This window comes from Protopterus annectens, chromosome 2.part1 (assembly GCF_019279795.1).
Source record: "Protopterus annectens isolate FY-2018-M chromosome 2.part1, PAN1.0, whole genome shotgun sequence".
Taxonomy (NCBI): domain Eukaryota; kingdom Metazoa; phylum Chordata; order Ceratodontiformes; family Protopteridae; genus Protopterus; species Protopterus annectens.
Genome location: NC_056729.1, coordinates 1,252,976,611 through 1,252,993,908, shown reverse-complemented (window position 1 = coordinate 1,252,993,908; position 17,298 = coordinate 1,252,976,611). Strand labels below are relative to the sequence as shown.

At 38.3% G+C, this 17,298-nt stretch overlaps 1 protein-coding gene across 1 annotated transcript in view; it reads left to right on the top strand.

Annotated features, from left to right (window-relative positions):
- Positions 1-17,298, top strand: part of FAM167A (family with sequence similarity 167 member A) — a 328,244-nt gene that overhangs the window by 197,569 nt on the left and 113,377 nt on the right. Inside the window, exon 2 of the mRNA XM_044062786.1 lies at positions 15,908-16,853. Within this exon, the coding sequence (XP_043918721.1) occupies positions 16,491-16,853 (363 nt within the window). The 5' untranslated portion in view covers positions 15,908-16,490. The remainder of the gene's footprint in view (positions 1-15,907; positions 16,854-17,298) is intronic.

Sequence of the window (17,298 nt, the reverse complement as noted above, 5' to 3'; positions counted from 1 at the left end):
CCTACCAACCCTCTGGTTTCTGAAAAAGGTTCTCTAAGGGATAGAGAAGTACATTCCAATGGCAGAAAGGGTCTTACCATTTTGCTCATTCCTGATAAGAGTTTCCTTAACTTTTGTTCTAAAAGGAGGCATTAAGGAAGGTTGTCTTGAAGTCTTCTGCAAAGTTACACAATCACACCCACTAGCACCAGTGAATGGGTATGCTGAGAGTTCACGTGGCAAGCATCCCCAAGACTAAATGAAGCTGACTGTCCCTGTTGAACTAGATATGCAGAGTCAAATGCAATGTCCAAAAGGGGTCGGGATGGAGTTGAGCATGTAGAAAGCACCTCTTCTCTTGACCATGGCAAGAACCCCTTTGAAAGCCTCGAATGCTGAGGTGGAGATCAGGGCCAAAGGGACTTCCCTACTCTTAAAAGGAAATTTAGGAAGAGCCTCCCCAACACAACCAACTGAGGATCTGAAGTCAACTCTATAGCCAACCTATCAAAATGAAGAAAAGGCTGGCTGAATATGACACTGTTCAGGAAGAGATGTTTCAAAAAATAACAGAATTAGAGGACAGAACATGCAGGGAAAACAACTGAACTGGTATTCTACAGCAGGAGTTGTTAGCCGAAAGGGCACATTGTGTTTATGCTCCAAACTTGGCTATAAGAAAGCAACCTAGACCTTTAATAGTAAAGATGCAATCCTACCAGCAAAAGGAGTTGATTTTGACAAAACTGTGGCAGATGAACAAAGTGCTAAAAGAGGGAGACAGCAGAGTGTTTGTGGAGAATGATTATGCATTGTACACCAGAGAGAAGAGAAGCAAATTTATTCCACTATTTAGGGAATGTTGAGATGCAGGTGCGAGATTCAAACTGCTGTATCAAGCTGTCTTCACGGTATTCTTCCCTGGAGGGACAGAATTATTTTTTTGATGAAGTCCATGCTAAGGAGGAAACACAAAAGTTTGTCCAACAAAAAGTAAGCTGTGAAACAGAATGAGATTCTGCTTCTTGTTCTTCTGATAATAAAAAACACAGAAGGACTGTACCTGTGAAACCTTTTCAAACTTTTCAATGGAAAATGTTGGAGAGAAGGAAGGAGCTGACTAGAAGAATCAAGAGTATGTTGGAAATGAAGCAGAGACAGGACTTCGGAGCTGAACAGTAGTAAAACAAGTCACTTAATATAGGATTACAGTGCTGTAGTTATATTTGTGAAATATGACCGTACAGGAAAGTCTGAAAATATTGGACTTTCTCAGAATTTGTTGTTGTGGAGGACTCTAAAGCATATGCCCTACTTCATGTCATTAATATTCAGAAAAGTGCTTTGGGAAGGGAAGAGGTGAGAGAATGTTAACTGTAGTAAATATTTTTTTCTTAAAAAGTACCAGTTTTGTGTCATGTGGTTTTCTTTACAGGCTATACAGTAATTGTTTTGATTATTTGTAAGTGTAATGGGGATTGTAAACAGGTGCTGCTGTTTTCTTTCTCCCTTCTTATCTCTTTCTTCTTCATCATCTTTAAGAAATGTAGGCACTGCAATGTAAAAAGAGCTTGGTTGAAAAGCATGATAAAAGAAAAATGAATGTGCTTTTTCTCATTTTTGCATGGGGGAATGAATGGATTAAAGACCTTAGATTGATTTAGTAACACGTTTTAAGAGAGAGCAAGTAAATGAATCGAACATTGAATATTATGATGCTTTTTTTCTAGCAAATACATGTATGCTCAGTAACAATTCTGTAGTTGGTCTTCATGTTTCCATGGAAACAATCTGATAAAGAGAAAATGACTGCCTGGTTCTCATGTCTCCATGGAGAAAATCTGATAAAGAGAAACTGGTTGCAATATGGTAGAGAGTGATTGGCTGGGTAAATAAAAGAAAAGAGTCACTGGCTTAGAGATAATATTCTCTGAAATCATTCAGGGGTTTTCCCAAGGTAGATAATGTTCTCTGAAAGCATTCATGGGTTTCCCCAAGGTAGTTAATGTTCTCTAAAAACATTCAGGTGTTTTCCCAGCTGGGAGAGCTATAAAACAAAGCCAGTTGGCTCTTAGTAGAAGAACAGGCTGCACCATGCATCTCAGCTGGGATAACCTTTCTTTTAAGTTAACTTGAGTCTATGAGTGTGGCTGTCAGTTTGCAACTTTCATTCCTATTAAGACTTCAATATTTGAAGGTATACATAGTTTTATATGTTTGTATTACGTTAATAGGTTTTAGGGGGGGTATGTGGGGTGTCTTTGATTTTTTGTTTGAGGGCTTTCAATAAAACAAACATTTTATAAGATGTGACATAGGCTGAAATGGATATGACAAGAAACAACTGTATAAAAGTTCAACCTGCCAAACAATGTACACATGAAGCACAAAAGCTGGACATTTAACAAAAAATGGGTTATGTATAAAAGGTGGGAATAATAACTTTTTAATGCAATGATGCTTTCTTCAATGTCTTTAAATGTAAATGGCCTCAAAATTAAATACAAACAAGAGTAGTGAACTATATTAAAAATGTAGAGTGCAAATAGTTATGTTATAGGAGACACACTTAGAAAGAACTGAACATGTGAATTTGATAAAGAAAGGTTTTTAGGATGGTTATTCAGAGGAATACCTGGGACAAAGGAAAAAAGAAGTACTTATATTAATTGCAAGAGGAGCTCCAGTAGTTATAGAACAAGATAAAAAGATAATAATGGCAGATTTATAATGCTAAGGGAATATAGGCAAGGGAGGAGGATTACACTGGCATGTATTTACATTCCACCTAAAACTGCTATAATGAAGCTTAAAAACATTCTGGGAGAAATAATCAATTTTCAGCAAGAAATATTATTTATAGGTGAGGACTGTAATGTGATTTGCAGCACTGAAGATGTGTCTGGGGGGCCCAGAAGAGAAAAAATATAACAAAGGAGGGTAGATTTTTGAAGAAATTTATGAATGTATTTGACATGGAAGATGTGAATTCGGTAATAGGAGTGCAGAGTGAATGTACATATTATTCCCCAACATATAAAAACTGGGCTAGGCTAGACAGAATTTACATTTCACGGGAACATCTGCATTTAATTGAAGGTCTTGATACTCACCCAATAACTATTTCAAATCATGCTCCAATAATAGCTAAAATAAAAGCACAGGGTAATGAAATAAAAATGAGACATTGGCACTTTCCCACCTATCAGTTGAAAAGAGAGGAATTTAAGGAATGGGTAGTAGAGATTATTCAGGAGCTCTTAGAGAGGATAGAAATTTCTTCTGAAAATTATAGCTAGGAGTGGAATAAAATTAAGGTGGAGTTTAAAAATAGAGTGGAAATAAAAGAAAGGGAGCTATGGTTAAAGAGTAACAAGAATTATTTAGAGGGACTGACAAATGTTAAAGTATTGCAGAACAGGGGGAATCTCACAGAACAAGAAGAGGATTAACTGCAAAATGCTAAGCAGAAAATAAGGGATTACCTTGATAACATGCACAAGCTTAGAAACATTGCTGTTGAGCAACTGTTTTTTGATAATGACACTAGAGCACAAAAATGTTTAGCACAATGACTCAAGCAACAGAAAGTAGAAAGAGCTGTTGTCAGACCTAGGGAGCCTGTCGCAAGGAAGGTAACAAGAAATCCTGTAGAGGTATTAGAAATATTTCAGAAATTCTATGAGAGTGTCTATAAAGCAGAGAAATGTAAAAATCGAAAAAAGATACAAATGGAAATGTTTATGGAAGACTTAAATGTGCTAAAAACTGATAAAGATCTGGAAAGTTTTGTTTTAATAGTATCTTAAGAGGAGAAGTACTACCATCCTGGAAGAAAGCAGTGGTAGCTGTAAAACCTAAAGAGGGTAAAGATCCATCAGATCCAGCCTCATGCAGGCCCATTTCAATACTAAACCAGGATTATAAAGTGTTCATGTATATAATAGCTAAAATAATGGCAAAAGTAATGCCAAAACTGATAGATATGGATCAATGTGGTTTTGTGGAGGGGAGGCAAACATTTGACAACATTAACAGAGCATTGATTATCCAGAGTTAAGCAGAATGGAAGAAAATACCATTGTTGTTGGTGGGTCTTGACACAGAGAAAGCATTTGACAGAGGGACTTTATGAGCAGGCCAATGGAAGCATTTGCATTTCCTGAAAAAATTATAAGGGTGATTAGGAGAATATATGAGGTATCAGAGGCAAAAATTAAAGTGGGTAGGGTCCTCTCCGATAATTTCTGCTTGAGCAGAGGAACTAGGCAGGGGCATCCTCTTTCCCCTTTACTATTTGCAAAGAAAATAAGGGAATCAGAAATTCAAGGATATAATTGGTATGGTAACCAACCTGACAATAATCAGAAAAAGACATCACAGTGTTGTGGAACATTTGGAGACAGTTTCAGATCTTTTCAGGATACAAAATTAATGAAGCTAAAACAAAGGCAGTAGCAGCAAATTAAGTACTCACACATGAACTGGTTCAGGAATACCCATATTTATGGGGCCATGACAAAATGAAGTATTTAGGAGTATGGATTAAAATGATTCTAGTGTGACAGCTAAGGGTATGTGGGAAGAGACTAGACAAAAGATAATACAAAAACTGAGAAAATGGAAGCTTTGTTATATGGATATGGATAGTAAAATACAAGCACTTGAAATGTTTTTAGTACCTTTAGCCTTGTACAAAGGTCAAGCATATTTTTATCAACCAGAGGAGAAGTTGTGAGTAGCAATTAATAAAGAGCTGAAATACTTTATCTGAGAGGGGAAGATGTGAAGACTCAAGTGAGATAAACTGATTCTTCAAGTAGAACAGGGCAGATTGGGATTACCTAATTTGAAGGGGTATTTCAGGGCTGCACAGTTAAGACTCATATCAATAGCATAAGCAGAAAACTATAATTCAAAGTGGAAAGGGATAATGACGAAACAGGTAGAAGCTCAAGAAACAAGGAGAGACTGGGATTTTGGATGCAGGCCTTTAAGGAGAATAACAATAATCATACAGAATATTATATTCATAAAGTAGCACAAAGTATTCTAAGAATTAAACCAACATGGGAATGAAGAAAGGAGATTCTGCTGATAGGGATGACTGCAATTAGGGATACAGACAATAGGTAAGAGGGGTCTGGAATGTATTAGACAAAACTGGCAAAGGAACCAAGGTATTGGGAACAAATAACTAGAGAGGGAAAGATGATAGAATGGGAAGACGCCAAGAATTTATTTCAACTGCAGGTTAGAGATCGCCTTCCCTATCAGGGATTGATATCAGAGTATAGGCAAAGAGAAAGAAGTAAGGTGGTTCTAAATGAAAGACCGGCACTGGTAGATTTTTTAATAGACTCTAGAACAGAAGCTGCCATTAAAAAAGGAATAGTTAGTACAGCATATAACTATAAGCATCAATCAGAGGAGGTTAGAAAGGATTGGGAAGAAAGACTGGATATGCAATTCACAAAGAAACAATGGGGGCATATATGTATGTCTCCCAAATATGCAACAAAATCTAGAAGATTTAGGATTTTTGCCTGGAAATGTTTACACAGATATTTTCATACCCCAGAGAATTTTTCCTCAGGCAGACAGCAAATGTTGGAGGTGTGAAGGGGAAGAAAGAGGTAATTGGGAATATATTTTCTGGGAGTGCAGTGAGTTGGTGGACTTTATGGATTCCCGGCAGGATGCACTGTCGGAGATGCTGGGTGGGCAGATTGGTCTGACAAGGGAGTTGATTTTTCTGATCCGTGATGCAGAATCAGAATTGTCTAGACATGGTAAGGCCTTGCTGTGTCTAATAATGGTGGCCGCCAAAAAAGTAATTAGTAGAAAATGGAAATCAAAATCTAAACCAACTATACTGGAAGCAGTGACTATAGTAACAGAGATAAAATAACTGGAACTGAGATCTTTAGAAAAGGGTAGGAACAAACTACATAGGAAAAAATAGGAATTGTGGGAACAATATATACAAGAGAGGAATGAGGTCCAAAAAGTGCAGGATGTAAATGAACTATGTAATGTATGAGTGAGAAAGATTGTACAGATTATAAGTGATGTATCTGGGAGTGTGTCAGTATGGTTTGTGATGTAAAATGCTTGCATCTAGGTTTGTGTCAGTGTGGTTTGTTTTCTTTTCTATAAATGTATGATTGCCTGTGTAGTAAGTGATGGTTTAATAAAGATGTGTCTTGTTTAAAAAAATGCAGGAATTGAATAATTTATGTAATAGGTTATATGATATATAGAAATATATGTGAAGTATAATGTTTAATATGTTAATATAATTCAATTACTTTTAAATGAATATAAAATTTGCCTATGTCACAAAATGATAATTCAATAAAAAATTACCAGGATTTGCAGGCAGAAATGATATAACTGTGGAAGAAGGTTACCCAGACAGTTCCTGCAACAGTAGGAGCAATGGGTCTTATAAAAAGAAATTTACAGTCATACTTAGAAAGGCTACCAATACATGTAACTCTGTGCAAACTGCAGAATGAGTCATTACCGGTCACATTGCGGGTGCTGTCAAGAGCACTTTTGGCTAGCATCAAAGATTAAAACAATACTAATTTCATGAAATTTAATCATATTTTAACTTAAGAATGGGGCCCATTCCCATCATGGTATTAGAAACCCAAAAGACTTGGAGAAATTAAAAAGGGACTGTATTGCTGTGGGGGGCTCACTCTGACAAAGAGCAGAGAACAAGAGCAAGACAGGTCCCATTCCTGACATGGACAGGCACACCCTGACAGGAAAAAGAGAACACAGGCAGAACAGATTACTGTCCCACAGTGGAGGGGGGGGGCTCATCCTCACCGGAAATAGAAAATAACGGGAGTACAGGTCACGATCCTTCCACTGGAGGGGCCTCATACTGACAGGGGACAGGGTACAAGGTCTGAAGAGGTGATCATTCTGCTGTGCATGGTAGACAACAGGGTACCATGCATATTGGCAGACACGCTAAGGGGGGTATGAGGCCTCCTGCGCATCCAGTACAGTGTTGCCAGATGTCAAGCAGTTGTAACATGCCTATTGCTGCCACCAGCATGTCTTGCTGTTTGAATGGTGACAGCTTATTAGCAGACGCATTTGTAGCCACTAAATGGGAGGAGGGTACAGTACTGAGACATACATAACAGGAAAGGACAGAAACTGAGCCACATGTGTAAACCTCAGGTATACTCATTTTGTCATGGGACTGGTAGAGTGGTAACTACACTGCCTAGAAACAGAGGTGCTACTAGAGGCCTTGCACACCCATGTATATCCTTGAGGAGGTTTGAGCAGCAAAGGTTTTCTAGAACGTGGTGTAGCAGGGAGTGCATAAGGATATCAGTGCTGTTAGCAGTCATAATAGGACACAGTAATACAGGTGCATCACAGGGTCACTGAAATGATACTGCATGACAAGACCAAGGCACAGGATATTGACAGAAACAGGTCCACCACAGGAAGTAGACCATCAATACACAGGCATCTCACAAAGTTTGAGGAATTCCTGCTAATCCTGTACATGGCATGTGACAAAAGTATTATACCTGGCAGCAGCTTGGATGTGAGAGTTAGGCTGGTGACAACTGCCTGTGTTCCATTACATCAGTATAGCAGCCCAGTGACAACAGTGTGGTAAGTATAACATATACACGTCTATGTTTAATGATCAAACAGAACGTTCATCGAAAGGTTGTTCACTGTACATAGTCCATCAAAAGTCCCTTCCCTCGAAAGGCCAAATGATTGTAAATAAGTTCATCGAATGATCATAGTTGGCCACCATAAAGGGAATGGAACTAGTACATACTTACCGGGGAGGATAGACAAGGAGTTCTGAAAGTAAGTGGCTAGAGTCTGTGATGATGGGAGATGATGAGGAAATGTATATGGGAAGGTGAAAGGGCTGAGAATGATGTGTTCTTTGTCAGTGGATTTATTGAAGTGTGGATGGTGATGAAAACAAATGGAAGCTTAGGGTGGGAATATATCACATTAAGGTGGTTGAGGATGTAGGTTTAATGAAGTTGGGTGTAGTTTAATTGATGGTCAGAAGTGGGTGAGAGGAGGATAAAGACAGTAATGTGTAATCTGGAGAGTCTGGGGGTAGATGGGGATTTAGGGGTGGGAGTGGAGTGAAGCAGAGCACACCTCCCCTAGATGGAATCAATCTGCGAAGGAATCTAAGATTCTGTGCAAAGTCAATGCAGGGAATTTAGAAGTAACACAGCCCTGGGTGAAGAGGATGAGCTATTAAATTACACTCTGCTAAGATAAGGGGTCAGGAAGCTTTGAGCCTTTACAGCCTTATTGCAACACATGGAACAGTGTTTCAGTAATAACTTGAACAAGAGAACACATGCCTTGACAGACTTGCTCAGGAGTGGCAAGAAATTGCTTGAATTTCTGGTAAGGTAAAAGGGGGGGGGCAGGATTTGAATGAGTATGTATTCTGAATGGATTTCAGTGGTAGTGGCATGTGGTTACATAGTGAAGCTACCCTGTTTGAATATAGACAGTCGCATGCAGTATTACATGATTTGGTTATAGTGATTAGTGCTTTTTATCTCTAGAGTGTAAAACTCCTTTGAGGCAGTAGTGGTGTTTTAAGTCATTAAGGGTTGGGCAATTTTCTGGCTTATAAAGAAGTCTGTGTACTGTAGTTAGCTGAGAAAGAGCTAGGTGGTGTAGTAGCTCTAACCAGTTGAATTCTCTGAGGGCCAGGCAACGGTATGTTCTATTCCTATAATTTACTGCAAGTCTGACTATTTTTCTTGTAGTCATCTATGATAACACCCAGTAATTTTACTTTTTCTGTCATTGTGTAGTTGGTGGAGCTAATAGTGAATACTGTTATTTTGGTAGAGATGTGTTTAGGGATAAAGAGCAGTAATTTAAATTTTGGGGGTTTAACTGTAGTTGTGAATTATTTAGTCATGTTTTGATTAACGAGAAGGATTGTTGTGTCAGATTTTTGAGTCTAGATAAAGATTTGGCAGAGCAGATTAGGGTCAAGCCATCAGCATATTGAACCAGAGTAGCACTTTTTGCATCAATGTAGAGATCATTGATGAATATGTTGAAAAGTACGAGGCCTAGTATAGATCTTTGTGGAACACCAATAGTTACAGGTAAGAAGAAGGAGAAATCATTTTTCCATTTCATGTATGAGTAGTTGCTAAGGAACCATTGCAGTGAAGAGTTGGTGAGCCCTAAAGATGGGAGTTTATGTAAAAGTTCCTGTTCGGAGTTAGTATCAAAAGCTTTTGATAAGTCTAGGAAGATGGTAGAGACTAAGCGTCCAGCATTTTTGTGGGTATTGACAGTATTAACTCAGTAACTATAGGCCCATAGCTGTTCTCCCTCCTTTTGCTAAGTTCCTTGAAAAATGTGTTCACACACAACTACTGCAATATGTACTACATAATAACCTACTATCCCCTTCCCAACATTGGTTTAGGCCTAAACATAGCACCACTACAGTCCTCATTAACGTCACTAATTCAGTTAACCAGCTCAGAAACAATGGTCACCATGTCTCCTCTGTCTTTCTGGATATGTCAAAAGCTTTAGACACAGTTTCCCACCAGATGCTTCTCAACAAACTAGCCTCCCTAAATCTACCTGTCCACCCTGTTAGGGTTTCTAAACTATTTATCAGACTGCCAACAAGCAGTCAAATGCAATAATGAACTATCCCCCCTGCTAACTGTCTCAGTCGGCATATCCCACGGGTCAGTACTTGGTCCACTACTATCCTCCATATTCACAAATGAATTATCCACAGTCGTGCAACATGCAACAATTACTCAATATGCTGATGATTCTTCCCTTATTTGCTCAGCACCCTCTATCTCTTCACTCCTTCAAACAACCCAAAAAGCCTTCAATGACATTCAAAGTTGATGCTAAACTTTTTCTCAACCCAAATAAAACTAAGCTCATGTTCTTTACTAGTAAGAAGACACATAACCAGCATCCCTCCTTCACCATCCTCGCCTCTCTTCCAATAACACTATAATAGAACCAATAGAGCATACTAAGCTCCAAGGAGTGACCATTGACAACAACCTGAGGTTTGACAAGCACCAAGCCATAACCATCAAAAAGTACACATCAAACTAGGTTCACTCTATAGGATCAAACATTTCCTAATTGACCCCACCAGACAAGCCATATCCAGAACCGATCTACTTTCCACCATCCTTTATGCTTCACCTATACTTACAAACCTCAGAAAAAAACAGAGATAAATAAATTGGAGTCCTGCTACAACAAAATAGGAAGAGTTGCCTTAAACCTGACTTACAGATCACACCACTGCAATGCATTGCAGCACCTAAAATGGCTAGAACTTCCTAATCATCTGACCTATAACCAGCTAACCTTCATACACTACATACTCAACCACCCAAATAGCTATCCCTCTCTCAAATACATTCTTCAACCCTACTCTAGCTCTGGAACACTAAGATCCACCAACAAATGTGTGAAAACAGTTGCCAATTCTAACAAAGGCTTTGGGGATTCCCTCTTATCTAACCACATAACTAAATTTTGGAATACACTACCTCATACAATAATTAATTACATAAATACAACTAGAATTTAAACACCTACTTAAGGAACACCTCATCAGTAACTGGGTGTGCTCCTGCACAAACCCAGGCTGAATAAACTGTCTTTCCCATACAGGGTTGCCAGCCCCCCAGGTAGGGACAAAAAAAAAAAAAAAAAAAAAAGGTCTCTCACAGCAAGTGAAGACCAAAAAAAAAAAAAAAAAGGTCTTTAATGCAGAATTAAAGAACAGTAGCTCAGTAGCTCTGCACTAAACACGGAGCTTCTTGTGTTTAATGCATTGCAGTTCCGCAGTTCCGCATTCAACACAAGTAGCTCCGTGTTTAGCGATTTTTGATTGGCCCATATGCCAGGTATACGGGACAATCAAAAAAAAAAAAAAACAAAGCGGAGGCTGGCCGGGATTTAAACCGGCAGGGTGGGACTCGGAATCAGGCTGCTGATCTTAGGACAGTCCCACCCAAATAGGGACATCTGGCAACCCTGCTCCCATATAGCTCTGCCAAGTCATACTATCTTATTTGATCTGTCTTCCAGCTTTCTGCTCCCTCCCCTCTAATTACTAGCATGAATTGGCACCAAAAGTCTTACCTCCCCCATCTTCTCACTTTCTTACATATCTTGCTCTTTACGACTGTTGAGTCTAAGCACTGTTCTTTTTACTCCTTACATCTGGTAATACACTACAAGGAGCATGTTTATTCCCTATGTAAGATCACTGTGTGTATTAGATAAGTTACTACTACTCTATGTAAACACTGACACTGTCTTATATATGCTAGAAATCTATATGGTGTAACCTTTTCTCTGCCTATATTAAAATACTGTAGTCACTTGGAATATTACTGTTTTAAACATGGTTATGTTACTGTTACATAATATTATTTGTAAATTTGAGCTTTTTTTCCCCCGGGCCACCACTCAAAATGGGTCATTGGCCCAGATCAGCCTTCCTGGTAAACAAATGTAAAATAAATAAATAAATAAATAAATGAATTAACAAAATTCAGTAAAACAATAATTGTGCTGTGATGAACACAGAGGCCATTTTGTGGTTGAAGACAGAAGATGGTTATCTATTATAGTCGAGAAGTTGCATATGAATACATTTTTCTCATATTTTTGAAAGGGGTGATAAAATGGCAGTTGGCCTACAGTTTGAATGATCTTTACTGATTCCACCCTTGTACAATGGAATAATAAATGATTTTTTCCATAGCGAGGGGACTTTATAGGTTCATAGTTTAGTACTAATCTAACTGCCCTTGCAAGCCATTTTAAGCCTAGCCAATTATCCCTTGTGAGGCTCAAATCCTGCACCTTGAGTTTGTAAGGCAAACACCTTAGCCATTAAGCCACCCTCCCAACCCTTTTCAGATATTCAGATATGTGTAATTTATCAGAATTGAAACTGGATATGGAATAGTCTCAACTGCTTTTTTTTAAATATACACTAAGTAAATTATCACAGGCAGTTGCAGTCTTTAATTCTTTGAGATATTTTTGACAGTATCTGCGGGAATTGGTCAGAAGGAAAAATGTTGAATTAAGTTATGTGACTGAGTATGGACATCAAAAGTTTGATTAGTTACCTTGTTCATTAATGACTGTATTGTCTGTACAAAGTTGGTATTGAATTGTTTGGCTAAGGTATCATTTTGTTTTTGTATGGTTGATGCTGACTGTGTGGTTTGTCCTGGATCTAACAGTTTCTTAATTGATGCCCATAACAGTTTGGGATAATTAATGTGTATGTTTTGATTGGTTGAGTAATAGGTTTTCTTATCTTTGCTGATAAATTGATTTGTTAGGGTTCTTAGTTACCTATATGCTAGTAAGTGGGAGCTGTTTAATTTTTTGTCCAGGCCTTGGATGCTTTTGTCTCTTTGTTTCATGAGTTGTTTAGTTGCTACAGATAGCCATGGGCATGCTTGGTTTTGACACATTTTATTCTGAGGGGGTCTAGAGCATTTAGAACACCTTAGAAGACTTTATTGAACTCAGGGACAGGATCATCTATGGAGAGAGTCTTTAATGACTCCCAGTTAAGGAGATGTAGTGTATTAATAAAAGTGTATATCACCTGCTGCATGCTAATGCTGACAATACTGCTAGCATCATAACAGGAGTGAAGCTCTTGTACATGAGAAAATTCTGCCATTCAGAACAGATGACCACCAGGGTGCATCACACTAATTTTATATGTTTACTGAATCTCACTGCCATGTTTCGTTTCATCATTTGCATATGTGATGGTTTCTATTATCGTGTTGAGGTACATTTGAATTTCTTTATACAGTTACTGGCATTATGATGCATATTGTGCTATTTCTCCAGTACCACAACTGTGGTGTGTGCAACCATTAATTGCCCCTCCCTGTGAGTTGCTGTTCACCATTCTATTTCATGCAATTTTATGTGTGCTGTTTGTGTCTGACTACCCCCCCCCCTTGTTTACAACTTCAGCATACAACATATGGCATTCCTCCAGTCCTCCCTCTGTATTAATATAATCAACTTCACATGAAAAACATGACCTCAGATAGCCCTCGAACATTTAGAAACTATTCTAAGATAAATTTCCTACTGTTACGTCATAACATGAAAAACTTACAAGCCTTCCCACCCCAAACCCTCAGAACACTGGTGCCTATGCAGAATTGATCACGGAAACCCTGTACAATCATGTCAATAGATGCATAGTGACAGCTGAGACTATCAGGAATAAGCACAGAACAAACTCAGAAAATAAGCCACTCTGGTGGAATTCAAACATCAGTAGGTTGTATAATAAAATGAAGAAAGGCATGGCAAAATTAGGAAGTGCAATGTCCAGCTGGATAAAAACTTTTTCATCTTTCTCATCAATTTAAACAAGCAACTCAGAGGGCAAATCAAGTCTAACAAATCCAAATATGAGGGAAAATAGCCTCCCAGGCCAATGACAACCACAAGGCTTTCTTTAGCTATATCTGCAACAGCAAAGGCACTATACAACAATCTGCAGAACTAATTATAAATGTAGCCACCTACACTGAGCCAGAAGATATAGCAAATCACTGGCCAACATATTCATCTCCGATTTCCAAAACTCAGTACCAAGAAATGCATAATAGCATCCTTTGGGAAGTTGGCTACCACTGGAAACTAACTAACTGAAAACATGCCCTCAAAGAATAGACCCAGTAGTCAGGGGTTTGGGAATACATGTAGAGAGTAACCTGACATTTGACCACCGTGTGTCTATGGTATTAAGAAAATCATTCTATGCTGTGCAACATATAAGGAAGGACATGACATCTTGGTCCAAGTAAGTCAACATTCCACTGTAGTCGGCCTTCATCAGAGCAATTACAAAGTACATTCCCTTTGGTAAGTACCTGACCAGGCACATGCAACAACTGGAACTTCCACAGAGATTCCTCAAAAAAAGAATACATGGTCTAAACAATATGCCCCTCATGGATCACCTTAAAGCCCAGTCCCTGTACTCTGTCGCCTACAGACTCTTGAGGGGCAATATATGCTTGGTATACAAGGCATCCTTTAGTCCTGCTCTGATTAACTTTCTGCATATCCATAAAACAAACAACTTCAGAATTACCCAACCAAAGGACTAAAACTTTGCTTGTGACATAAACAGGACATGTTGGAGGGACAAGTATGTGTTTCCAAGACTACTGTTTCTCTGGAACAGACTTCTTATCCACGTAAAGCAGAGTTCTTCCCTAGCCCACTCAAGCATTCCATGGACCAGTGGATGGGAACTGGAAATTCACCCATGGTCTTCCACCTATGTGTCTAATGACCACAGGAAGACTGTAAATGCTTGACCACTCAAGTCCTAGTCTGCATATAATCCTTAGAGTACCAGAACTTGTCAGATACATTTGAGATGCATCACTAGGCTTAAAACGGTCCCTGTGGTCATTAGCCTGGTATAGACCTCTAAACATATGGGCTTGTACATGTTTTCCCAATCTCTTTCCCATAACTCCTGAACTTTATTGTGGTCAACAACTCTGCCAATAGCATCTCTCTGTGCTATTTATTTTTCTGAATCACTCCACAGTATTATTTACCCTTATTTGCACCCACCATCGCTCTCATTTTAAATAATGTTGCACATTTTCACCTTGTTACATTACCTTTTACTTATTATGCAGGTCATGTTAATTCTCAGCTTTCTATGACTGCACATAGATACCATTTCTCTAAATCACCTCCAACTGGCACGTGTCCACTCTTACTGCAACATCAGCCACCACACGGCTTATTGTTCAAATAGTAAGACTTGTAATTTTGGATCATGCATTTATGACAGAGAGACATTTTAGCGCATATAATAGGATACTTTGATAAGTCTCTGGGAAAACTGCCATTTGGTCACTGTAGTCAGGGATAATGTCTACAGACCCGATGACTGCAACAGTGACATAATCTTACAAAAGTATCTAAAGAAAGAAGGAAGGATCCTGGAAACTATAAGACTGCAGTCTTTTCTTTTCTATTGAAAGTGTTTGACAATTAGAGTAACTGACTTTCTATCTGCAAACTGTTTAGCAGTCAGAATTTAGCATTGAATCACACTAAGTAAAATCTGTCACATTAAACTTTTTTCACTTAAACATCTTGATAATTATGGAGATTTAATGAAGTAATTAAGTGAGTCTGGTCTATACAAACTTCAGCTAGACATTTGGAAAGTAGAAATAAGTGGAAAGACAATAGAGTACTCAGAATGATATGTTTTGCAATGGATGGTGGTCAGATATAAGCATGCTGGGTAAAGGAGAGTCATTATTACTGAGTATATAGCAATCCATTATTGCCATTGCTAAAGTACTCATAACCCTTATGCACAAATAGCCTCACAGTTAAATTTAGAAAAAGGCATAGCCATGCACATGCGCTGCCTCTCTACCGCTCATGTAACTTCTCTGTCATCATAACATGCACGTTCATGCACAAACACACACACACACACACACACACACACACACACACACACACACATATCTGCACACACATACTCACACACAGACACACACACACTTACATACACCTGTCCATTCAAAAACAAGCTGAGGTGTAACTTTGGACTGTTTATTTGTTTTGTCCCTGAAATGTGTGCATAAAATGTGTTCATTAACATGATTTTTAAGACATTCAGTGTTTTCCTTCATATCACTATAGCTTTGAAGGCAACCTTAATGGGCATAAACAGCTTGTGAATGCCATAGATAGTATCGTGCAATTTAAAAATTGGTATTTTAATAACAAAACAGAAATTAATAACATGTACAAGTAAACTTTTTTTTTATTTCAGCTTTCAAAAGACTCCAACAACGCAAGAAGTATTGAATGAGATAGTTACCCTCAGCTTTGCACTTTTAAAGAAATTCCTTAATATCAAGCTTTCATTATCTGTCCTTCAGCATGGTTTTGGCACTTTTTGTATCATAACAAGTAACCTCATGGGATGAAGACAAGAACTGCCCTGTCTGGCTACTTCTAATGCTTATTTCAGATCACATAATCTGCAATGGAATGAAACAAGAGAATAGCCTGGAAACAACTCAGATTTTTTTTAGTTTCCAATGTATCCGACACATTGTTTTGGAAAAAAGAAAAATACTTCATCACAGAACTTTAATATGCTAACCAAAAGTCATTATACTGGAACCAAACTCTGTTTCAACTAATTTTATTTCATACTACAGAAATGTTAGATTGTTTAAGCTCATTGCATCAGAGATGTCAAATACATAAAACATGCAGCTTACTGTGCCAAAATACCAAAACTGCACTCATTTCCAGGATTAAGTCCTCCATGGTTGGTAAGGATTTTGCCTGAATGGTTGTCCTGGCCTCAGTACCACTCTTGGAGCAGAAAATCGGATTATTATATAATGTCTATACCACAAATCAAAATTGAGGAAGCAGCACGCAGCACAGGAGATGCTGTTGGAGTACCAGCTGATGATCACCTAAGGAGTTTAAAGGCCTTGACTGAAAAATTGAGGTTGGAGACAAGGAGGCCATCTTACTTGGAATGGAAGGCTAACCTGGAAGGGCAGTCATGGAAAACCTCAAAAACACCATCAGACCAGGGAAGTAAAGAAGAGCAGAAGCCTATCGAGAATACAGTTACTTTAAGAAGAGTGAAGAAGCACCTTAATGGAAATCCTGATGTGGAAAAGAACCTTTCATCTGGAAAACTTAAAGGCTTTGAAAGCATCGATGAAGCTCTTAACTGGCTCAGGAAGGAACTAGTAAGTATTTTTGTTCATTAATTACCTTTAATCTTCTTCTGTAATGAACAAACAGAAACAGGCTGCATGCATCCTGATAATAGCCAGTACAGCAAATACCTGAAGAAGGGACAGAAAAGCTTTTTCAATGTATATAATATATGGGAGTCAGCAAACATCAATGTCTAGCTCATTTACCACAGAATTATTAACAAAGTCCATGCAGAAATACTCAATGCAATATTTAGGTTCATAGGTTCATAGGTTGGTACTAGGCTATCAGCCCTAGGGCCTATACAAGCCTAGCCATAACAATTCCCTGGCTATTTCTTCCCACATTATTTACATATATACATTTATTTGTTGTATACTTAAAGTAGAGCAAAAAAGACAGTAATGCTGCATTTAACAGCTACATCACTTAGATGTATGCTAATGGAATACTAGGCTTGGAGTGTTACTATTG